Source organism: Bos grunniens, chromosome 14 (assembly GCF_055505025.1).
Source record: "Bos grunniens cultivar Pamir isolate PY7600 chromosome 14, Bosgru_T2T1.0, whole genome shotgun sequence".
Lineage (NCBI taxonomy): Eukaryota > Metazoa > Chordata > Mammalia > Artiodactyla > Bovidae > Bos > Bos grunniens.
The window spans coordinates 83,867,683-83,892,863 of record NC_141178.1 but is presented as its reverse complement, the minus strand read 5'-3'; the positions used below and the strand labels follow the sequence as shown (position 1 = coordinate 83,892,863).

General features: G+C 37.2%; 2 protein-coding genes and 1 pseudogene across 3 annotated transcripts in view; all 3 read right to left on the bottom strand.

Moving 5' to 3' along the window:
- Positions 1 to 8,905, bottom strand: part of LOC147359890 (ankyrin repeat domain-containing protein 26-like) — a 39,098-nt gene extending 30,193 nt beyond the window's left edge. Inside the window, exons 1-2 of the mRNA XM_086335671.1 lie at positions 8,825 to 8,905; positions 1,266 to 1,420 (exon numbers count right to left, since the gene is read on the bottom strand). Of these exons, the coding sequence (XP_086191797.1) occupies positions 1,266 to 1,420; positions 8,825 to 8,905 (236 nt within the window). The remainder of the gene's footprint in view (positions 1 to 1,265; positions 1,421 to 8,824) is intronic.
- On the bottom strand, positions 1,324 to 22,375 carry LOC147359889 (ankyrin repeat domain-containing protein 26-like; annotated as a pseudogene). The gene is made up of 11 exons (XR_015140393.1): positions 22,366 to 22,375; positions 22,186 to 22,233; positions 21,331 to 21,416; positions 18,428 to 18,557; positions 18,067 to 18,128; positions 16,783 to 16,869; positions 15,168 to 15,266; positions 14,525 to 14,553; positions 14,358 to 14,430; positions 9,236 to 9,318; positions 1,324 to 1,420 (listed from the first exon to the last, which is right to left on the bottom strand). The product of XR_015140393.1 is annotated as an ankyrin repeat domain-containing protein 26-like (transcript).
- The window catches only part of LOC147359888 (uncharacterized), a 28,467-nt gene continuing 25,471 nt past the window's right edge, over positions 22,186 to 25,181 (bottom strand). Inside the window, exons 6-7 of the mRNA XM_086335670.1 lie at positions 22,506 to 22,566; positions 22,186 to 22,385 (exon numbers count right to left, since the gene is read on the bottom strand). Of these exons, the coding sequence (XP_086191796.1) occupies positions 22,557 to 22,566 (10 nt within the window). The 3' untranslated portion in view covers positions 22,186 to 22,385; positions 22,506 to 22,556. The remainder of the gene's footprint in view (positions 22,386 to 22,505; positions 22,567 to 25,181) is intronic.

Genomic DNA, 25,181 nt, shown 5'->3' with positions numbered 1-25,181 from the left:
GTGGTGGGGACGGGGCGGACAGTGAAGCAGTTTACTTTTAAACCACCCACATGATGGGGTGATTTCAGCATTATGGATGAAAGACCAGTACCTCATCAGTTCCCCCACCACAAACAATTTGGCTTCCATCCATGGACATACTAAAAATGATATGAGAAAAAAACCCTGCCAAACAAGAATACTCTATCCAGAAAAGTTATGCTTCAGAAATGAAGGAGAAATAAAAACTTTCCCAGAAAAACTAGAGCTGAGGGAGTTCCTCACCACTAGACCTGTCTCATAAGAAATGCTGAAAGAAGTCCTCAAATTGAAATGAAAAGATGTTAATAGTGACATAAAATATATTTAAATATACCACACACTGGTAAAGGCAAGTAGGCAGTCAAATTCAGAATATTCTAATACTGTAGGTGGTATGTTAAGAAATTAACTTTAGTATTACGTCTAAAAGACAAAAAAATAAAAATAACTATATCCCTGGCAAAATGTACTCTTGCCCGCCAAATCCCATGGATGGAGGAGCCTGGTGGGCTGCAGCCCATGGGGTCGCTAGGAGTCAGACACAACTGGGCGACTACACTTTCACTTTTCACTTTCATGCATTGGAGAAGGAAATGGCAACCCACTCCAGTGTTCTTGCCTGGAGAATCCCAGGGACGGGGGAGCCTGGTGGGCTGCCGTCTCTGGGGTCGCACAGAGTCGGACACGACGGAAGCGACTTAACAGCAGCAGCAGCAGGAAAATGTAAAATGTGATCATCACTACCAATAGCTCAATTCAGTTCAGTTCAGCTCAGTTTAGTCACGCAGTCACATCCGACTCTTTGCGACCCCATGTACTGCAGCTCGCCAGGCCTCCCTGTCCAACACCAACTCCCGGAGTTTACTCAAACTCATGTCCATTGAGTCAGTGATGCCATCCAACCATTTCCTCCTCTGTCGTCCCCTTCTCCTCCTGTCCTCAATCTTTCCCAACATCCGGGTCTTTTCCAATGACTCAGCTCTTCACATCAGGTAGCCAAAGTATTGGAGTTTCAGCTTCAACATCAGTCCTTCCAATGAACACCCAGGACAGATCTCCTTTAGGATGGACTTGCTGGATCTCCTTGCAGCCCTAGGGACTCTCAAGAGTCTTCTCCAACACCACAGTTCAAGAGGATCAATTCTCTTTCTTTATAGTCCTTCAGCTTTCTTTATAGTCCAACTCTCACATCCAAACTTATTTCACAGAAAAATAACAAATCACCTGCTGTTACATAGGCTTACCTATCAGAACCTTCATCCTTCATAGCAACAAACTCCTGATTGCTGTTTCCTCCACTCGTTCTCTGCTGAATCAATCCACTCTCATCAGTAGTATCACACACATTGTCTGATACTTCCACTTCACTACTTTTGTGCTTCTTCTTTTCTTCTTCAACCTTTAATGAAAGTTTGATACTAAGAAATTGTTACTTAATTATAAACATCTTTTTTTGTTGTCTCCATTAATTTTATTATTTGACTCAGGGTTTGGCCTGATTTTAAGTGATAAAAAAATCTTTTTGAGCTTACTTTACTTTTATCACTAACAAGTCACTGAAATATTTGTAAATCCTACTTCTTGTTTGACAAAAAGAAACAAAATTCCCAAAATTTCAAAAAAGGCTTTCTTCAGTTCAGTTCAATTCAGTCGCTCAGTCGTGTCTGACTCTTTGCGACCCCATGAATCGCAGCACGCCAGGCCTCCCTCTCCAACACCAACTCCCAGAGTTTACCCAGACTCACGTCCATCGAGTCAGTGATGCCATCCAGCCTTCTCATCCTCTGCCGTCCCCTTCTCCTCCTGCCCCCAATCCCTCCCAGCATCAGAGTCTTTTCCAATGAGTCAACTCTTCTCATGAGGTGGCCAAAGTACTGGAGTTTCAGCTTTAGCATCATTCCTTCCAAAGAAATCCCAGGGCTGATCTTCAGAATGGACTGGTTGGATCTCCTTGCAGTCCAAGGGACTCTCAAGAGTCTTCTCCAACACCACAGTTCAAAAGCATCAATTCTTCAACGCTCAGCCTTCTTCACAGTCCAACTCTCACATCCATACATGACCACAGGAAAAACCATAGCCTTGACTAGACGGACCTTTGTTAGCAAAGTAATGTCTCTGCTTTTGAATATGCTATCTAGGTTGGTCATAACTTTCCTTCCAAGGAGTAAGCGTCTTTTAATTTCATGGCTGCAGTCACCATCTGCAGTGATTTGGAGCCCAAAAAAATAAAGTCTGACACTGTTTGCACTGTTTCCTCATCTATTTCCCATGAAGTGATGGGACCGGATGCCATGATCTTTGTTGTCTGAATGTTAAGCTTTAAGCCAACTTCTTCACTCTCCACTCTCACTCTCATCAAGAGGCTTTTTAGTTCCTCTTCACTTTCTGCCATAAGGGTGGTGTCATCTGCATACCTGAGGTTATTGATATTTCTCCCGGCAATCTTGATTCCAGCTTGTGCTTCTTCCAGCCCAGCGTTTCTCATGATGTACTCTGCATATAAGTTAAATAAGCACGGTGACAATATACAGCCTTGACGTACTCCTTTTCCTATTTGGAACCAGTCTGTTGTTCCATGTCCAGTTCTAACTGTTGCTTCCTGACCTGCATACAAATTTCTCAAGAGGCAGGTCAGGTGGTCTGGTATTCCCATCTCTTTCAGAATTTAAACTGTTGTGGATCACAACAGTTTATTGTGATCCACACAGTCAAAGGCTTTGGCATAGTCAATAAAGCAGAAATAGATGCTTTTCTGGAACTCTCTTGCTTTTTCCATGATCCAGCGGATGTTGGCAATTTGATCTCTGGTTCCTCTGCCTTTTCTAAAATCAGCTTGAACATTAGGAAGTTCACAATTCACATATTGCTGAAGCCTGGCTTGGAGAATTTTGAGCATTACTTGACTAGCGTGTGAGATGAGTGCAACTGTGCGGTAGTTTGAGCATTCTTTGGCATTGCCTTTCTTTGGGATTGGAATGAAAACTGACCTTTTCCAGTCCTGTGGCCACTGCTGAGTTTTCCAAATTTGCTGGCATATTGAGTGCAGCACTTTCACAGCATCATCTTTCAGGATTTGAAATAGCTCAACTGGAATTCCATCACCTTCACTAGCTTTGCTCATAGTGATGCTTTCTAAGGCCCACTTGACTTCACATTCCAGGATGTCTGGCTCTAGGTCAGTGATCACACCATCGTGATTATCTGGGTCGTGAAGATCTTTTTTGTACAGTTCTTCTGTGTATTCTTGCCACCTCTTCTTAGTATCTTCTGCTTCTGTTAGGTCCATACCATTTCTGTCCTTTATCGAGCCCATCTTTGCATGAAATGTCCCCTGGTATCTCTAATTTTCTTGAAGAGATCCTAGTCTTTCCCGTTCTGTTGTTTTTTTCTATTTCTTTGCATTGATCGCTGAAGAAGGCTTTCTTATCTCTTCTTGCTATTCTTTGGAACTCTGCATTCAGATGCTTATATCTTTCCTTTTGTCCTTTGCTTTTTGCTTCTCTTCTTTTCACAGCTATTTGTAAGGCCTCCCCAGACAGCCATTTTGCTTTTTTGCATTTCTTTTCCATGGGGATGGTCTTGATCCCTGTCTCCTGTCCGATGTCACGAACCTCATTCCATAGTTCATCAGGCACTCTATCTATCAGATCTAGGCCCTTAAATCTATTTCTCACTTCCACTGTATAATCATAAGGCATTTGATTTAGGTCATACCTGAATGGTCTAGTGGTTTTCCCTACTTTCTTCAATTTAAGTCTGAATTTGGCAATAAGGAGTTCATGGTCTGAGCCACAGTCAGCTCCTGGTCTTGTTTTTGCTGACTGTATAGAGCTTCTCCATCTTTGGCTGCAAAGAATATAATCAGTCTGATTTCGGTGTTGACCATCTGGTGATGCCCATGTGTAGAGTCTTCTCTTGTGTTGTTGGAAGAGGGTGTTTGTTATGACCAGTGCATTTTCTTGGCAAAACTCTATTAGTCTTTGCCCTGCTTCATTCCATATTCCAAGGCCAAATTTGCCTGTTACTCAGGTGTTTCTTGACTTCCTACTTTTGTATTCCAGTCCCCTATAATGAAAAGGACGTCTTTTTTGGGTGTTGGTTCTAAAAGGTCTTGTAGGTCTTCATAGAACCATTCAACTTCAGCTTCTTCAGCATTACTGGTTGGGGCATAGACTTGGATTACCATGATATTGAATGGTTTGCCTTGGAAACGAACATCGAGATCATTCTGTTGTTTTTGAGATTTCATCCAAGTACTGCATTTCGGACTCTTTTGTTGACCATGATGGCTACTCCATTTTTTCTGAGGGATTCCTGCCTGCAATAGTAGATATAATGGTCATCTGAGTTAAATCCACCCATTTCAGTCCATTTCAGTTCGCTGATTCCTAGAATGTCGACATTCACTCTTGCCATCTCCTGTTTGACCACTTCCAATTTGCCTTGATTCATGGACCTGACATTCCAGGTTCCTATGCAATATTGCTCTTTACAGCATCAGACCTTGCTTCTATCACCAGTCACATACACAGCTGGGTATTCTTTTTGCTTTGGCTCCATCCCTTCATTCTTTCTTAAGATGATGCAATTATTCATCCCCAGTCTTCCCCATCTAACTGGCAGAGATAGAGAAATTAAAAGACAAAACACACAAAATCTGAGGATGTGACACCTTAGTGCCTCAAAATCACTAAAGCTATTCTTTCCCCATGGCCTTTTACATTTCTTTGTTCATTTGGATCCAGGATATATATAAGAAAAAAGTGATGGTGTTCACTAAAATATATGAACCAAAGTTTACCAAAACACAAGGAGCAGAGTGAAACTGATGAGTTGTTAGTGTGGAATTCTGGAATATAAATAATGCTTCCCAATTTCACATTCAATAACCATCAAACTTTATAGCTAGAGGATATAGAAATAATTATCTATTGTAGCCCCACTATTTACCAGAAATAGGAGTAAAAGCAAGAAAAGTTAAATGATTTTTTTTTCTTTTTTTTTCAAATTTATTTTTTAATTGAACGAAATTGCTTTACCGAATTTTATTCTTTTCTGTCAAACCTCAACATAAATCAGCCAAAGTTATACATATATCCCCTGCCTTTTGAACCTCCCTCCCATCTCCCCCCATCCCACCCCTCTAGGTTGATACAGAGCCCCTATTTGAGTTTTCTGAGCCATACAGCAAATTCCAGTTGGCTATCTTTTTACATATAGTAATGTAAGTTTCCATGTTACTCTTTCCATGTTACATGTCACTCTCTCTTCCCCTAACCCCGAAGTCCATAAGTCTATTCTCTATGTCTGACTCTCCACTGCTGCCCTGTAAACAAATTCTTCAGTGCCATTTTCCTAGATTCCATATATGTGTTATAATATATTTATCTTTCTCTTTCTGACTTACTTCACTCTGTATAATAGGTTCTAGGTTCACCCAGCTCATTAGAACTGACTCAAGTGCATACCTTTTTATGGCTGAGTAATATTCCAGTGTGTATGTGAACCACAACTTCTTTATCCATTCATGTGTTGATGGACATCTAGGTTGCTTCCATGTTCTAACTATTGCAACAGTGCTGCAATGAATGATGGCATACATGTGTCTTTTTCAATTTTGGTTTCCTCAGGGTATATGCCTAGGAGTGGGATTGCTGGGTCTTATGATAGTTTTATTCCTAGTGTTTTAAGGAATCTCCATACAGTCTTCCATAGTGACTGGATCAATTTACATTCCCACCAACAGTGCAAGAGCATTCCCTTTTCTCCACAGCCTCTCCAGCATTTATTGCTTGTAGACTTTTTGCTGATGGCCATTCTGACTGGTGTGAGGTTATATCTCATGGTAGTTTTTATTTGTTATTTCCCTACTAATGAGCGATGTTGAGCATCTTTTCATGTGTTTGTTAGCCATCTGTATGTCGTCTTTGGAGAAATGTCTAATAGGTCTTTTTCCCACTTTGTGATTGGATTGTTTTTCTGGTATTAAGTTGTATGAGCTTCTTGTATATTTTGGAAATTAATCCTTTGTCAGTTGTTTCATTTGCTATTATTTTCTCCCATTCTGAGTGCTGTCTTTTCACCTTGCTTATCATTTCCTTTGCTGTGCAAAAGCTTTTAAGTTTAAACAGGTCCCACTTCTTTACTTTTGTTTTTATTTCCATTACTCTAGGAGGTGGGTGACAGATGATCTTGCTTTGATTTATGTCATCAAGTGTTCTGCCTATGTTTTCCTCTAAGAGTTTTATAGTTTCTAGTCTTACATTTAGGTCTTTAATCCATTTTAATCCAATCGAGCTGGAGAAATCAACCTTCTTGACTTCAGATTATACGACAAAGCTACAGTCATAAAGAAAGTATGATACTGGCACAAAAACAGAAAGATAGACCAATGAAACAAGACTGAAAACCCAGAAATAAACCCAAGCACCTATGGGTACCTTATTTTTGACAAAGGAGGCAAGAATATACAATGGGGCAAAGACAGCCTCTTCAATAAATGGTGCTGGGAAAACTGGACAGCTACATGTAAAAGAATGAAATGAGAACCCTTCTTAACATCATACACAAAGATAAACTAAATGATTTCTTCAAAGCCCCTAAAGTGGCATTCCCTAGCATTTTATGGCACCAAAAGAGATGATAAAATTCTGTAACCTTGAATCTGATAAATTACCAAATGAATTTATCAAAAGAATAGATAAGTTAAACGGAGAAGGCAATGGCACCCCATTCCAGTACTCTTGCCTGGAAAATCCCATGGATGGAGGAGCCTGGTGGGCTGCAGTCCATGGGGTCGCAAAGAGTTGGACACAACTGAGCGACTTCACCTTCACTTTTCACTTTCATGCATTGGAGAAGGAAATGGCAACCCACTCCAGTGTTCTTGCCTGGAGAATCCCAGGGACGGGGGAGCCTGGTGGGCTGCCGACTATGGGATCACACAGAGTCGGACATGACTGATGTGACTTAGCAGCAGTAGCAGCAGCAGATAAGTTAAAAGCATGACTTTGCCCAAGTAATTTAATGCCTTAGCTGGGGATAAGGCTGATCTCCTTTTTCTTTTAAAGTAGAATACCTACAGATTTTTGTCTGTTGTTAAAATTCAGTCAAGGCACCTCTTACACAAAACAGCAAACAAGCAAACAAATTTAAAAATCTATTACTGGAAGGAAGAAAAATCTCACAGCATCTCAAAATTCAGTTTTCTCCTTTGGAGATAAACACTTCATTTTTGGGAGGTGGGAGTTTATACTACTTATGTGACAAAATCACATGTGTCAAAACTTACTACATTTTAGTAAACAACATAATGGAAGAGTCTGTCTCAAAAGAAACATCTTCAAGTGATGATTAAAGAATATGTGGGAGTACATGTGAAAGTTAAAGTGAAAGCCACTCAGTTGTGTCCAACTCTTTGCAGCTCTACGGCCTATACAGACCATGGAGTTCCCCAGGGCAGAATACTGGAGTGGATAGTCTTTTCTTTCTCTAGGGGATCTTCCCAACCCAGGAATCGAGCCTAGGTCTCCTGCATTGCAGGCAAATTCTTTACCAGCTGAGACACAAGGAAAGCCTTATACATGTATTGGGAAGGCAGTACATGTATTTGTTATTAATTTTTTTATTTTTTAAATTTGTTTTGTATTGTTTATTCTATTTTTTATTTTATTTTTATTGTTATTAAATTTGTTATGAAATACATAAAGGGAAGGGAGTACATGTATTTGTCATTAAAAATATCCTGGTGTCCATGTTGGAAATTTAAAATTTATTTAAATTTAACTCTTAAACTTTAATCTATGCTTAGCTACTCACAAATCACTGGATCACAAGGAAGAAGTGAAAAATAACTTGCCTTAGCCTAAAATAGGGGAAAAACATGAACTCACAAACCCAATTTTATCAGTGTTTGAATTAATTCATATATGTTAAATCTACCAAAAATTAATTAGATGATTTTTAATGTTATAAAGGCTTCCTCACTTAAAAATATTTCACCTCACTATATCTTAAATAGGGAGTCCCTATAGCACATTTGTAAGATTTTTTTTAAGGACTAGTAAGTGCAAAACAGACAAGCTTTATATTACTAGGCGCCAAAATCAAATTAACAACAATCAGAAAGAGGAAAAAATCCTTAAATTTTAATGCAAATTATATATTATGATAGTGTTATTCATCAACACATATTACCTGCTTACATTCACTTATGTGTGTGCTCAGTCATGTCTGATTCTTTCCATCCCTAAGGACTGTAGCCCACCAGGCTCCTCTGTCCATGGGGATTCTCCAGGCAAGAATCCTGGAGTAGGTTGCCACACCCTCCTCCAGGGGATCTTCCCAACCCAGGGATTAAACCTAGGTCTCGCACATTACAGGTGGATCTTTACCATCTGAGCCACCAGGGAAGCCCAACAATACTAAAATGGGTAGCCAAATCCTTCTCCAGGGGAATTTCCTGACCCAGGAAATGAACTGGGGTCTCCTGCATTGCAGGTGGATTCTTTACCAGCTGAACTACCAAGGAACCCCCTACATTCAGTTACATTATATTCTAATGTCTACCAATGAAAGTGGATAAAGCATTTTTAGTAATATTTACTGATTTCTCACCCCAAAATGAGATAAGTTAGAAAGTTATTATTTGTGCCCTAACAACAAAGGTCCAATCTGAAAGCTTTGATTCTCTTAATAGGTAACTGGGTTGATTCTATGACCCCACTCTCTCCCTGAATGTACATCCCTAATCAATACGCCAAGATCACAGACAGAATGAATCTTTCATCTTGGCGTCACTGACTGGTAATTTCAATGGAAAACCTTGAACCACTGGGAATGATTTCTCTCTACATGTGTCTAGGTCCGGGATCATCACTGTCATATTGTTCATAATTTCAACTGTTTACCCTTACAATTCAGTATTTGATGTCACCTTCATAATCATGTAATGAAGTTATAAAAATGGAAGAAGTAAACAAGAGTCAGGAAATTTTTTTCCCTCAATTCCAAGAACAAACTATAAATATAACAGATTCTAACAATATTCGAAGTTTTATAATTAAGGTGCTATAAAAACTGTTAAATTATTATCTATTGATTAAATTTTGAAAGGTGATTTTATTTGTCGTGACCTTTGTTACACACTGTATTATGCTGTTGAGGCATAGGAAAGAGTATTAAACCAGAAATTTAAATTTACATTTTTACATACCTGGGAATGGTTGTTTTCATCTCCAACAGGTTTTTCTTCTTCTTCCTCTCATGTAATTTCTAAGTCTAGTTCTGCTGACAAATCTGTATGTTTAGTTAAAATTACTTAGAATATTTAGATAAAAGTCATAACCTTTATTTAAAACATAGATTTAAAACACTGTATCAAATGACATCTTAAATCAATCTTAATCGTCAGCTGAATATTTACTTCTTTAAGAAATACTTCCAATGAACTAAAATTTCAACAAACAATTTGGAAAATACCAGATGTCACCAGGATACAGGCACACAAACAGCTCAAAAATTCATTCACAAAATCATCCAAACATCAATGAACAAAACAATCAGAAACCAAACAAAATTTCAAAATACAGGACAGACATATAAAGTCACAATACATTCTCTTCTCTATTTCATAACAGTACCTTTTTAACAACATGCCAAGCTTCAACTGCAACATTATTCATGGTTTACAAAATTCCTCTTACTTTGTATGCTTTTATCAATTCCTTAATCTGAAATGCTACCCTGTACTCTTCCTAACAAATAACTTTTCATCTTTTAAGACTCAGCCTGCTTTGTGAAATTGTCCTTGATTACAGCTATCTTTCCTCAGATAAACAGGTATCCCTTTCCTTGTAGCTACCTTAGTACTTTATAGATTTTTCTAGTGTATCTTCATCACCTGAATTGTAAATTATTTTTTCACATGCCTATCTTCTTGGCTCCTAAACTGCACAGGACAAGTTCTTAAAAAGAGTGAAGTAAGCCAGAAAGAAAAACACCAATACAGTATACTAATGCATATATATGGAATTTAGAAAGATGGTAACAATAACCCTGTATACGAGACAGCAAAAGAGACACTGATGTATAGAACAGTCTTTTGGACTTTGTGGGAGAGGGAGAGGGTGGGATGATTTGGGAGAATGACATTGAAACATGTATAATATTATATATGAAACGAGTTGCCAGTCCAGGTTCGCTGCACAATACTGGATGCTTGGGGCTGGTGCACTGGGACGACCCAGAAGGATGGTATGGGGAGGGAGGAGGGAGGAGGGTTCAGGATAGGGAACACGTGTATACCTGTGGCAGATTCATGTTGATATATGGCAAAACCAATACAATATTGTAAAGTTAAAAAATAAAATAAAATATTAAAAAATCACTTTTGTATAAATAGTACTTATTTATTTTATTCAATAATTATTTATCAGCTTTCTGCTCTGTACTAGACACTGGCATTTAAAGAGATAAAAGATGTCAGGGAATGCTTTTCTAGAGATAATCCCTGAGCGGAGACTTACACAGTCCAAGAGAAGGAGATGGAAGGCATGCAAAGCTGTAACAAGACAGGGAGAGAAGCACACACACAACAGGGTAAATGTCTGTTGAAAGTACAGAGACAGGTCAGTAGGGCATCACCAGCAATTCAGAATTCCATAGCAAAAGACAGAAAGGGGGAGAGATGAAGAGTCAGGCAGAAGTCAGATTATGAAAGTGACCTCACGTGTCACTTTATGATGCCTGGACATTAATGTGATTTGAAGAGTGGTTCACAGTCACATTTGCTTTTGAGAGAGGTGACTCTAAATGCTACAAGAGGAATGGATTTGAAGGGCATACAAATACATGGAGGGAGATGAATCTGAAGGCATTATTAATGGAAGGAAACAAAGGTGATGCAGGCCTGGACCCGGGGAGCGTTTCCAGAAATACTTAGGATATAAAATGTTCTGAGTCCAGTACAGAATAAATCATTATGAAGTGAATAAATGTACAAATCCAGGGGCCCTGAAGGAGTAGACTCTTCTGGTTACTTTCTAAAAGGTATCGACTGAGATGAGAAACGATCTACATGAACGGTCTGAAGTCGCTTCTATTTATTTTGTAGTTTTCCTATTTCCCATCTTCCTCTGTTGAAGGGACTGGATAGGTTTTATCTGAATTTGTGTTTCGTGGACATACCAAGCTAATGGACAAACAAGGGCAAACAAGTCACTTCTATAGATTAAAAGAAACAAAACACTTTGAGTTTATAGCTTGTAGTCACTATTCTAGGAAATAACTGAGAATCTTTTGTAAATGCAAAGTTAACCCTATAGGTGAGGATAGAAAAGAAAAAACTAGGAGTGAAAAAAAGAAACAGTATATGATTTCTTACTATAGCTCTGACCATATGACTGATTAAAGGTGCTAAATTAATTGGTCTTTATGGACAACACATATTAGACATGGTTACTCAATAGAGTGGGCATCCTAGTAGAATCAGAATTGAATTTCTATGTACTGCTTTTAAATGATACAGCACTCCTTCAACATTGCTATGAAGTTACATTTTGAGAAGGCAATCTCTAGATGTCTACTGAGGTCTCCCAACTAGTCCCAGAGTTCTAAATATAATCCTGCTACCCACTCTCAGGTGTATGCTAAATACTAGGCTAAACAAACTTACTTTCTCCTACCTCTCGCTGTATTTATTGTATTACTATGGTCAGAGGGAGAATGCAAACACCTTGCTAAGAGGTATTGCTTGGCTGTTGGTTGCATAAAAGGAGTCAGCACAAGGTAGGTTTTGCCACAAAATCTAATTTGGAACCGTCAGAATAATGGTTAGGCCGTGCCCAGGTGGCCCACAGCTGGGTGCCCCGGGCTTCTGCATTACCTTGTTTGCTTTTTCTGTTTTCTGGCAGCTGAAACTGGCACAGCTATGGAGCGTGTAATTCCCCGGAAACACAGCTCCAACAGCCATCTTTTATCTATTACCGTCACCTGTCCCAATTCTGTGGACGCTGACTGACTTTTGGTCATGACTGTGACGCCGGTAGACACTGATCAGCTTCCAAACGCCCCGCTCTTTGGTGAGTCTCATTACTGAGGCTCAAACTAGGAGAGCCAGAATCTGAAAAATCTGAAAACACTTTCCATTTATTAGAATGTTAGTAAGAATACTGCTCTAACTAACTTGTACAGTCTTTCTTCAGAGAATCAGTTCCATGTCCCCCTCTCCCCTCACTCACTAGTCCTTCAGAGCTTATTATATCTTACACTCCACTGCCATTCATGAAGAGATGTTAACTAGTGTCTCATTTTTTCTACTTGCTAATTTTCCAGTATTACTTACTTTAATTCACTCAATCTCTGTTACATATTCTGTATTCGATAAGAACTTCATTAATAATTATTTTTCTTTAACATACAAATATTTTATTAACAAAATGTATTGCATTTATTTTACATTTAATTATGCATGACAATATTGTGTGTTCTAGAGACCATGGTTTTAAAAACACTTTTAATGAATGGTACTACCTTAATTAATGGTACAAACCAAGACAATGTATTAAAAAGCAAAGACATCACTTTGCCGACAAAGGTCTGTACAGTCAAAGCTATGGTTTTTGCAGTAGTTACAGAAGGATGTGAGCATTGGACCGTAAAGAAGGCTGAATGCCAAAGAAATGATGCTTTCAGACTGTGGTGCTACAGAAGACTCTTGAGAGTCCCTGGAGAGCAAAGAGATCAAACCAGTCAATCCTAAGGGAAATGAACCCTGAATACACACTGGAAGGACTGATGCTGAAACTGGAGCTCCAGTACTTTGGGCACCTGGTGTGAAGAGTCAACTCACTGGAAAAGACCCTGATGCTAGAAAAGATTGAGGGGAGTAGAAGGGGACAGCAGAGGGTGAGATGGTTGGTTAGCATCACTGATTCAGTGGACATGACTAGGCGAACTTGGAGAGATGGAGAGGGACAAGGAGGCCTGGCGTGCTCAAGACCATAGGGTCACAAAGAGCTGGACACGATTTAGCGACTGAACATCACCAACAACAACTACTTTAATTACAAAGAGACAGCCTTTTTCAATGTATCAATATCTTCAGAACCCATCTTTTAAGCCTTGGATAAACATCATAAACATATAAGAAATGATAGGCTTGTGTGTGACTAATTGTTTCCACGTGAAAACAGGATAAGTTGAGGACAACACTGGATCCAAAGAGCACAGAGCACCATGAGACAAGAATGAATACAACACAAAAATATTTGCTTAAAAAAAAAAAAAAAAAAGCTGTCAGGTCTAAATTTCTTAAGAGAAGTCAAAGGAACAAGCAAGAAATGTATAAGTGAAACTTTAAACCCCGTTTCAACTCAAGGCCCCCTTTATCATTTCACATCTAACCACTTCAACAGTTTAAAACTGTGGTTCTCAAGTGTGCCCTGAGAATCCCTGAAGTTCAGAGATCATCAGGTCAGGGCGTCCAAGAGGTCAGAACTATTTTCACAACAACACTAAATGTTACTTCCATTCTCATTCTCTTCCGAGTGCACAGTGGAGTTCTTCAGAGACACGATATGTGATATTATAACTCTAATGACAAATGGAATTAGCCATTATGATTCTGTGTTCTTGTATTTTAAGTTTTTCAGCTTTGTTTTCCAATATAGTGAACATCAATAAATACAACCTACTTAAACAAAAGTTCCGTGGCATTCTAATAATTTTTAGAAGTACAAAAGGACCCTAAAGCCAAAACTTTCAGAATCACTGTTTTAAAAGATTATGTCTATCAAAAAGTCATTAAAGTATGAGTACTTCCCCTACTTCTAATAATCAAAGATACCACAAAAACAACACACACACAAAGTCTGCTAAACGAAACATCTGGTTGGCCTACATTCATCTGTGTAACAACACTAAAATGAAATAATTATAAGCTGAAATACAACTGATATGTTAGCAAGAGAAGCTTTACTCTAGGTAAAGGTCAAAGTTCAAATAAGCATTTTTGGACACTGGAAAAAATCTTAGGATCTAATAATTAATTTCTGAGAATCCCTAAGAAGTATACAGATTGCAAACTGAGAACTTCAGGGTATCAAAACATATACAGAAACATATTGAGTTCAAGTTTACATTTTAAAAATTTCTTGTTCTTATGCTTGTACCTATCTCTTTTTTCAAAACATGGATACCAATAATAACATTTGCCTTATGTATGTCAAATGATTCAATTAAATTTGCAAAAAAAAAAGTTAGCAGTATGAAGACTGAGCATTTCAAATACTTCAGTGTCCCTCTTTTCAGAGTTATGTATGTATTGCAAAATTTACCTGAAGTGGATGTTTGTAAATCCTTCATTCCGACTGTTCTACTAGGAACAGAATCTTTCACCAAGACTGCAGGCTGAATGGGTTTGGAAACAAGTTGGTTAATAAATAATGTACCTTTGATACTATCCACAGTTCATAATTCAAGATAAAAACATAAACAATTTTACCTTCATGTTAGGATATTTCTCAGGAGAATCTAAAAGGCAAAAGGGACATAGAGTTAATTGCATGTAAATATGAAAGCCAGCTCTACATTCATGCAGAGTTAGAACTGAGCAGAAATCCTTGTGCTCAGCCTTGGCAGTGAATACATTTGGTTTTAGTGTCTTGTTTTCAGGGGGATGTTAGGACACCAGCAAGACAGACTATGAATCCACTAGAGATAATGAAGAAAAAATAAAGGTTTAACAAAACACACAGCTAATATTTCAAAAGTAACATTACGTTTTCAGTGACTTTATAAAATATTAAAGTGCACACAGAACAATGTGAACATGCCAAATGATGAGGAGAAAAGTGATCTTCATCAGAGGAACAAATCATGACCCCAAAGACATAAACGTGAAAGTAGATGGTAAAATGCAACAGCATTATCTTGAATGTAATACAGCAGTATCATTTACACCATTATACTATAAGTATTTATCATGTTCTTCAATCTGTCCAGTCATTTAAAGAAGTACACAGCTAGGATGACAGTTCAACTGAATGCATAATTCATTTCTCATCAGAGAAAGAGTAATGAACTGATTAGCTGGGATACATACTTGTAGAATAATGGTTCATAAAAATATTCACTATTTTTCATACCTATGTGGGCTACTGGTATGCCTACATGTCTTGGCTCCTCTAGTTTAGCCATCTTAAAGTTTCTTGATCCAATCATGCAAGAAGTTATACAAGACACATCTAGAAAATAATGTAGAATAAGTTCTCAATATTGAAATACAATTATCAAAAAGGAAATAATAAATTTAACTGTCACACAATTATTAGATATTAAAAACCTTGCATGTTTCAAAATCAGTGTAGTACTTATCAAAAATAGCAATTCTAGCATTTAGGGAAGGAACCCTATTAATCTGTTTTGTTTCAAAACTCAGTTTGGTTTGATACACGATATTACTGCTTCAACGGATTTCTGTGAAACAACTTTCAAAAAAAGTCAATGCCCCGATATTCACATTAATCTAATTTGAATAACAAATACTGATACAACATATATCTTTGATGCTTGATAGGTATTTGGAGTGGCTGGAGTTTCCCCCACTTCTAGCATCCCCTCCCACCTCCAGTATTCTCTGGAGCAACAATGATCTGATCTCTTCTCATTGCAAATACACTGAAGCCATCTAGAAGGAGTTCCTTCAAGTTTCCTCAACTTCCAACACAGATTCTCAGACTTCCTGCTCAGTATGTGCACTTCACACAAGGTCCCCAGGCTACTAGTTAAAATCTGAGAAACTCTGGTCTATACTGAGTCTGCTTCTACATTACTTCAACTTAATTTATTCTCCTGAAATCTTAGCCTCAACTTCCTCACTCTAACACGCCCCCCAAAGTGAAACTGCATTACAAGTTGGAAACTTTCCAGTGGACTCTCTATCAAGCTGTAGGTTACTTGATCTCCCTATCATGCCCCCTGCTCACTCCTTCTTTCTAGCTCTCTTTTGTTGGCCTATGTGACACCATCCTATAAAGCAGCAACATTTCGTATGACACCAATTTCCACACATTACAGCTGAGCACCTATGCCCACGCTCCACCACAGAGGATGACACACCGCTCTGCACGCCCAGGGACCGCAGTCCTGAATGCCTTCCCAACAGTGAGGAAGGCAGGAAGAGGGGAGAGCTCTGCTGTTCTTCTCTGACACGTTTTGGTGCTGGAAGCTCACTTCAAATGCATCGTCCATATCAAATACTCTCCCTTTTTCTAAAGCGTTATCTTACTTATTGCCACCTTCCCCACAGACCTGTGCTTCCTTTTCCTTCATTTCCTCCCTATACCCTCTGCGTCTCTAATCCTTCACTCCCTCTTTCCTCTTGTTTCTCAACCTTCCTTAGATCATAGAGTATCTTGAAACAGAATTTTTTTTTTTTTTGGCCCATGTGTCAAATAGAATCTTAGTTCCCTGAGTAGGGATCGAACCAGCACCCCTGCATTGGAGACTCTTAACTGCACAGAGTCCTAACCATTGGACTGCCAAGGAAGTCCAGGAGCTAAATAGTTTAGCTCCTTAAACTGGATTCTCAATATAATCTGTGGCTGACACCTGATAAGATACACTATTTCCCTTGTTTTCTCGTCTTTTATCTCACTATGCATCTGACAGGTGATTTTCTTTGCCTATTAGAATATATCAGCATTTCCATTTTAAATCAACATTCTGTCAAATGACTTTTCTATAAAATATAGCTCTTACCTTCCACTTGTCCATATTTTTTCCTCTTTGACCAGCAGCTCCAGATAAAAGATCCACATACTTTCGTGGAAGGCTCTCAGAGGTATTCTGTTAAAATTAATATTGAGTTGCATGAAGATTTCCTAATTCCTTTTGAAGAAAATTTCCTACTTTTAAAAACTGCCTACATTTAACCCAGTTAAGACAGGTTTGCCAAGATCCACAGCTGCTAAGTGACAGATTCAGGATGCTGACTTCAAACACGGTGCTGTATCACCAGGCAGTGGCTACCTGCACCTCAGAGATCAGGCCCTTCTCATCTCCTTCCATAGCTGCCGCCTTCAATCAGAGCACAGTAGTGCTCTGTTACTTCATGTTACTTCAAGTACGGCTGCCATAAAGGTTCTCTGCGCGTGCTGGTTTAACTATCCAAAATGGTTTGTACTTACTAAAACATCACACAGCAAAGCTAACTGCTGTTATTATACCACATATTTCTTACTATTCCCTATGCCTTTGCTTCTCTTGAAATGTTCCTTGCAGATTAACTTGACAATCCAAATGTAATAATACTTTCAGGTTTCAAGCACTATCTTTTCAGTGTTGACGTGGTAAAAAACCACAGTTCAACCTGTTTCTCTCTGGCCCTCTCTAGCAGTTTTACACGCGCACATGTACCAAAGAAACATACGTTTGCTTGGGAGATTGGGGATGACACAAACACACTACAGTGTATAAAACAGACAACTAGTAAGGACCTACTGTACAGCACAGGGAACTCCACTCAATATTCTGTAATGGCCCATATAGGAAAAGAATCTAAAAAAGAGGTGATATATAGAGAGAGATAGATAACTGATTCACTTTGCTGCACACTGAACCTAACACAGTATTGTAAATCAACTGTACTCCAACAAAAATCGAAGGAAGAAAGGAAGAGAGGAAGAAAGAAAGAAAGGAACATTTGATCATAGACTCACCTGGAACAATGCTTCCGTTTTTAGATAAATGTAACTTCAGAACACAAAGAGATTCCTTATGACTTCTAAGCCTTGATTTCCATACTTCACTGATTTCATTACGTAAACCTTGAAAATTAGCTAAAGTGTACTATGTGGTAGTATTTAGCACAGAAGTATCTTATTGATTAAAAATCAATAATTAAAAATAAAGATTAAAATCAGATTAAAAATAAAAAAATTTTGAGGGGCAAATGCAAAGGTGAGAAAGTCACAGCATCTTATGATTTTATGTTTTTACATCATTCAGTTGTTTACATTTCAAAATAATAACAGAAGACAGTACCTCAGAATCCCAAGGTGATTCTATATCTTCCTCTTCTCCCAATCCTAAGGCTGACGTCACATCTGTAAAATGGAGTCACAGATACATTTATGAGAACATTTGCTACTATGAATTTTAATAAATATATGTCTATCTCTATCCACAAATAGTTCAATAAAATGAACTAGTGGAAAAGAATTTCAGAGGGTGGAAGCATTTTTAGGAAAAAAAAGCTGGTAGTACTTGGGACACTTCTGAAGAAAGAGAGCAAAAGAAACACACTTACAAAGAAATGGATGCCATATTTGCATCTATGCACTTTAAAGGTCTTTATTTGAGCTTTTAAGCATAGAAAAAAATCCACAGACATTCACTAACTTACCACTTCTATTATTTTTGTGTGTCCCATCAACAGAACTCAAATGGTCATAATTTATTTGCTCTTGTGGAGCCCTTTCAATAATATCTGTATCACTTTCTTTGTCTACAATCTCTGGCTTTGTGGCTCCTTCCTATAAAAACAAGACAAAATAAAACAAAAACCCAACTTCAGAAAACATATTCATTTATTTGGTCATTCAGTCAATCAGTAAGATGATAAACATTTACTGTTGCCTAAGAAATCATAGACACTGTCCTCAGAGAAGTAAGAAATGTAAAGAAAAGAGCAATTCTGTTCTGTGTTCTAGGCAAGGCAGAGCCACGTGAAAACAAACAAGAGGGCAGAAGAGTATGAGCTTTTCAACAGCTCTGCAACTGAAGCGGACAGAGCACAGGAAGGGCACAAAGGAGAGAGGACACAGGTGAGCCTGTGAAGCTCAAGGCACGCTGTGACAAAGGGCTGTGTCTCAGAAGACAGAGTACAGAGTCAGGGTGTGAGGGGGATTCTGGGAAGGGCAGCCCAAGCCAAGGACGCGGTGTGAACAGTGTGAATAAGTCATGTGGAAAACTAGAGCCCAGTTACTGGGAACCCTACAGAGAGACAGAATGGAAGGACCGGGATCAAATGGCAAAAAGCAAGTGTCATCTTCTTTCTTCACATGACAGGAACCTACTACAGAAGTAAAGGGTTACATCATCACAAATATATTTTATTTTATTTGGTGCCATGCTTTTTTTCAAATGAAAGAGGAAAGACTACACTGCACCAGGGAGTAGCAAACATGACATCATTTTACAGGACAGCATTGTAAAAAAAAAAAAACACTACAAGCAATGCTCCAGAGTGGACAGGAAGCAAACCAAGCACTGCACATTACCCAGAGTTTCCATGAAACTGTAATTAAAAAGTTGAATTTGGCTTTAAAAACAGCCAAATAAAAACAGTAAAAATCATTCTGAAACAAACTTCAAAGCCAAGAGGAATGAAAAGATTGACAAACGTATTTTAGGAAGATTACTCCGGCAGCAACATAAAGATAAACATCAGGGAAACAAAACTTGAAAAGAATATTTCAAGATTATAGGTGAGAAAGTGGATTATGATAATAAGACACTAAAAATGATAAGCAGGTAGAAAATACTGAACTCGCTGAGTGACTGGATGCAGTAATTTCAAGGAAGTTTGGCGTCCGGGATCTTTCCTGCTGCGGCATTTCAGTGATGCTGTCTACTAGGATGGGGAAAACAGACGACAGTGTAGCTTCAGAGTCAGGGACGAGGGAAGCATCAGAAACAAGGCCTTCAGTTTGGGGAGTAATGAATTAATCTGAGGCACACAAGGGACTCAGAAGAAAGGATTTGGATAAATACCTTTGGATTAGAAATAGATAGCCTTATTCAGGAAAAGCACAGCTGTTAAGATAACTATTTGTAAAATATGCTAACCTGGTATAACTAATGCAAACCTATGCAGAATTCTGAACTTACAAAAATAAAACAATACCAGGGGAAGAAAGCTATGACATTAAAATTGTCAGTTATATATTTTAACATCTGTTTCAAGGACATAAAAATATACTTTTATAAATATGTGCAAATATTCATTTCTGGGATATTATAATAATAAGCATTTTTGAGTGTAATGAAAAGGTTTAATAGTAAAACACCAATTCAAGATGCTATAAGAAGATTCCTTTTTAAAATTGATCTTAAAAGACAAGTTTTAAATTGTAGATGAGAAATGCTTATGTGAGTATGGAATTATGAGTCATTTTAAAGTACTACTAAGAAGAAAGAAAGAAATATAAAACCCTATTTGAAAATTCACAAGGTTTTCTTCTTATTTCCCTGTAAACAGCACACTAACAACTCTAATTTCCTATCTGTGCCTTCTGGAATAGTAGGTAAAGATTGAAGGAATGATCTAGATATTAAAAATAGTAGTAAAATTATGATTATCCTAGCTGGAGATATAAAGGTTTCCAAATACATCTATGATTATCAAGCAGGGCTAAAACTTCATATCAGGAAAGAACAAACAAAGTAAAAAAAATCAAGTAACCACAATTTCTGAGTTTTGGATACAAAAGAATTTATACATTAGTTTCATATGTATAACAAAGAATTGACAGGCTAGTTTAACACCTATAAATACTGAAGTTAATATAAAGTTTCTTAAGAATAACATGGAGTATACATATGGCTAGAGATATTTTAAAAAGTAAAAAATTATCTTCCAGAGATAATTTTTAAACCCTGCTGGTAATTTTTCTTTAATTATGATTTTATAATAACAAATAGTCTGTATAAGAAAAAAAATCATAAATTGTGATTTCATTCATTTACTGTAATTGCCATTACATGTATATATTAGGAAAAGACAAATCAGAATCTCTTCAGCAAGAAACAGTTCTACATTTTTTCTTTAAGACTATTGCAGCTGAAAACTGTCTCATTTAATGGAGAGAGAGTAAGAATCTCATTTATAATTATATATATTATATATTATATATATATATAAAGTTATAATTATAAATTATAACTTTAGTAACAAGACTAGATAAAATGCTTATTTATTTCCTCTTTATTTTCAAAAAGACCTAAAACACCCACAAAGATTATACCAAACAGTAAGATAAATTAGTTAAGTACATTAAGTATTTATCAAAGAGTAAGTTAGAAACCACAAGAAACAGAAAGGCCAAAAATTCTTAAATCATAATAAATCTGCTAAGGCCTAAAAGAGAACTCACCTTGAATTGTCTATGAACTAAAGTTTTGCTATATTAAATAGAAGACATCGCTTCATTACTTTCAAAGTGAGAATTTGTTTAAAAAGACAAATCACTTCAAATAGAAATGAACTTCCAGAGGGAACTATATTCAATATAGATATATACATACATGTGTGTGTGTTAGTCCCTCGGTTGTGTCCAACTCTTTGTGACCCCGTGGACTGTAATCCACCAGGCTCCTCTCTCCAAGGAATTCTGCAGGCAAGAATACTAGAGTGGGTTGCCATTTCTTTCTCCAAAGGATCTTCCTGACAGAGGGATTGAACCCAGGTCTCCCATATTGCAGGCAGACCCTTTATCAACTGAGCCACCAGGGAAGCCATAGATACATATACAAGCATAACCAAGACACTTTGCTGTACACCTGAAACTAACACAATATTGTAAATTGATTATACTGCAATTAAAAAAAAACAAGAACCACCACCAACTTCAAAAACAACCATCAAAAAAGGTAAGGAACAAGTTTTCTTTCAGTTCTTCATAAAAATCAGCTATATGTCATTCAAAAGAGTATGAGCATTGTTCTTTCACAACCTCACTGTCTCAAGTTGAATTTGAAATAATTCTTCTCGTATTTATAATATAGAGTTCCTCGTCTGACATACCCCCACTATTTCCGTTGTGTTTGTATAATAATCTGTCTGATCCTGACCCTCATTCCATTTCATATTCATCTTGTCCTTCTTAAATGAATTCTTCCCCTTCATCCCTCTCCCCATCTTCATATTCATCTAGCTCTTCTTCCTAATTGATTTGTATTTATAATGGCATACTTAGTATGCCAACAGTTATAAATCTGAGTCATGCACATATATTGCTCTTATTATCACACCATTTTGTACCATGACTTTGAAGGGTTCCATTTCTGTGGTAGATCCTTTCTGTCATATAAGGGGACATGACATGCAAATGGCATGTGAAAAAGTACAGGGAAAAAAGAGTTACAAACAAAACAACTTGCCTTTGTGAGACCAAGGCCTGCGGGAGACTTGAGAGGCTGTGGAAGAGGCTCAGGCGATGGGAAGGCAGGATGAGAGAAGCCCGGGACTCCAGGTGATGGTTCGGGAATGGTTTCAACCACATCTTCAATTTCCCTATCAGAATTATTGTCCTCAGAGAACGTTGTACTCTCTGGTCTCACAATGCCACATTTTGCTTCTACTACAGTGAAAACAAGGGAGAGTACATGAGAACATCTGTAATTTCAAATCAGTGAATAATTGAATTGAATTTCAAATCAGTGAATAATTGTCACCAGGAGGACAGTATTAGATAACTTACTGTTTCTCTTGGATTGCTGAGAAGCATTCATTAGCTTCATTAAGTTTGGTTTCAGGACATTCTGGAGAAGAAAATAAGAACTTTAAGAATAATAAGAGTCAAATTTAATAAAATAATTATAACATCCCCCATTACTCTATGATCTAACACAAAGAGCACAGGCTCTGGAGTCATTCAGATGTGGATTCAAATCCCAGTTCTGCCACTGACTAACCTTCTCATGGGGTAAGGATTATGACAGATGACATATGAAGCCCCGGATGTTCCTCTCCTTACCCCTAATATACTGCTATACAAAGGCTATGACACCTACTAGATTACTTTCTCTACCAAAATGTTCTAGAATAAAAATTTATCCCCAATACTTTAGAGTACTATGTCTGAAAAACTAAGCTATTTAAATTAGTTGCTATATTTTGAAATTTGCTTGCATGATTTCTATAGGTATGAGTTATCACTTGCGAAGGGAAATATGAAAGTTTAGTTTTTAGCAGAACCTTATTTAGATGGGTTATAACTGTAAACAGGAAAAGTTATTTCTATTCTGTTTGTCAAAGAGCTAAAGACAAACGATTTTTTAAATTCAGCTCATTCTAAGAAAGAGGGAAAACAACAAGAGTAAACATGTAGGGCAATGATCATGAATGAAAGCCACAACACTCTACACAGAGAGCCATAAGCAAACATGCTAACAATAGAGGCAGAGAGAGATGGACTCAAAGAACAGACACTGAAGAGATGTATTCTGCAAGGAAAAATTAGATTAACAGTAAATATTAAAAATGACAAAAGGTAGGGGAGGTAAAAGAAAGGAAAAAGTGAGACATGCCTAGTGAAATACAAACTTAAAAAAAAAAGAAAAGCATAAGTATAATGAGGTATGTGGAAAAACATATATATTTAGAATTTATATACAATAAATCAGTAATATATCAGTATTGTTAAGGATACACTATGAACAAAGCCAGTGCTTTATATGTTTTTGTTAATACATAAATTATATATCTACACTATTCAAGTTTTATGAAAATATCAACACAAATTATATATAAAACATATATTTAAAACAGAGCCTTTTGTTCATTTTATATCCCTAATAATAGTGATTTATATTACTTTAAAACTGTTTATAAATAATACTGTAATAAAGAGTTTAATTTTGCCACTATAAAAAAAGTCATTCAATTAGCCACACATGTTCATCTATCAACATTTCATTGGGAACAAGGACTGGTAGTCAGAATTCTAAGGAGAATATGTTTGAAGAAAAAAATTAATGGAATACAAGATGGAGCTAAAAAGCTATGGGGTGGGAGAAGTATTGGGTTGGCTAAAAAGTTTGTTTGGGTTTTTCCATAAGATATTACAGAAAAACATGAACGCACTTGTTGGCTAACCCAATATATGGGAACTCTCAGCACTGTCTATTCAGTTTTGCTGTGAACCTAAAAGTGCTCTAAAAAATAAAGTCTATTTTTTTTTTTTAAGAAAACAGAAACAATGGTTGGATAAAATACTGAAACATGCTATAACACTTAGGACCCTTGAGAACATTATACCAAGTGAAAGAAGCCAGTCATAAAAACCACATATAGTATGATTTCGTGTATATGAAATGTCTAGAAGAGGCAAATCTATAGAGACAGAAAATAAATTAGTGGTTGACCTGGGCTAATTGGGGTGGGGTGTCTGAATGAAACGGGGAATGATTGCTAATGTGGGATTCTTTTGAGATGATGAAAATGTTCTGAAAGTTATTGTGGCCATGGTTGCACAACCCTGTGAATATACGAAAAACCACTGAATTATACATATTAAATGGGTGAATTGATGGCATGTGAATTGTATCTCAATAAAATTGTCGTTTTCTTAAGTGAAGCTGCAATTTTTAAAAAGTAACTGGTTAGAACCCACAGCATGCATACTTTAAACATTAGAATACTGAAGAATACTGAAGAAGTCTCTAGACTTCTACAGATAGAAGATAGACTTCTCATAGTGATAATTCAGCAGGAAGATATGTCATAAATATCCACACACCTAACAGAGCCTCAAAACAAACAAAGCAAGAACTGAAGGAACCAAAACTAGAAACAGATGGAAATTTTAAACACCAGTTTCTTAACAGGTAATAGTAGATCCAAGGTATGGGGGGGGGGGGCGGGGATATAAATAATGTACACAATACCATCAACCACCTTGTCTAAAATAAATATGTTGAGGATTGACACATGTACACTACTGATGTATAAAAGAGATAACTAATGAGAGCGTATTGTATAGCTCAGAGAACTCTATCCAATGCTCTGTGGTGACTTAAGTAGGAAAAGAAATCTAAAAAAGAGGGGATATATGCATACATATAACTGATCCACTTTGCTGTACAGCAGAAACTAAAGTAAGATTGCAAAGCAACTCTACTCCAATAAAAATGAATTTTAAAATAAGTTAAGTATAACAAGCAGTGGTTAAGCATTCACTTCATAATTTTTTGTCTCCTTGGAACCTCTAAGGATCTTTCAGTGGTCTGAAATCTTTCTTTAAGATTTACTATTATCTTCTTTACTCTTATTATTTATGTATTTACTCTGGGCCATGCCAGGTCTCCGCAGCCACACATGAGCCTTCTCTGGCTGTGGCAAATGGGAGCCACTCTCTGGTTGCAGTGTGCGGGCT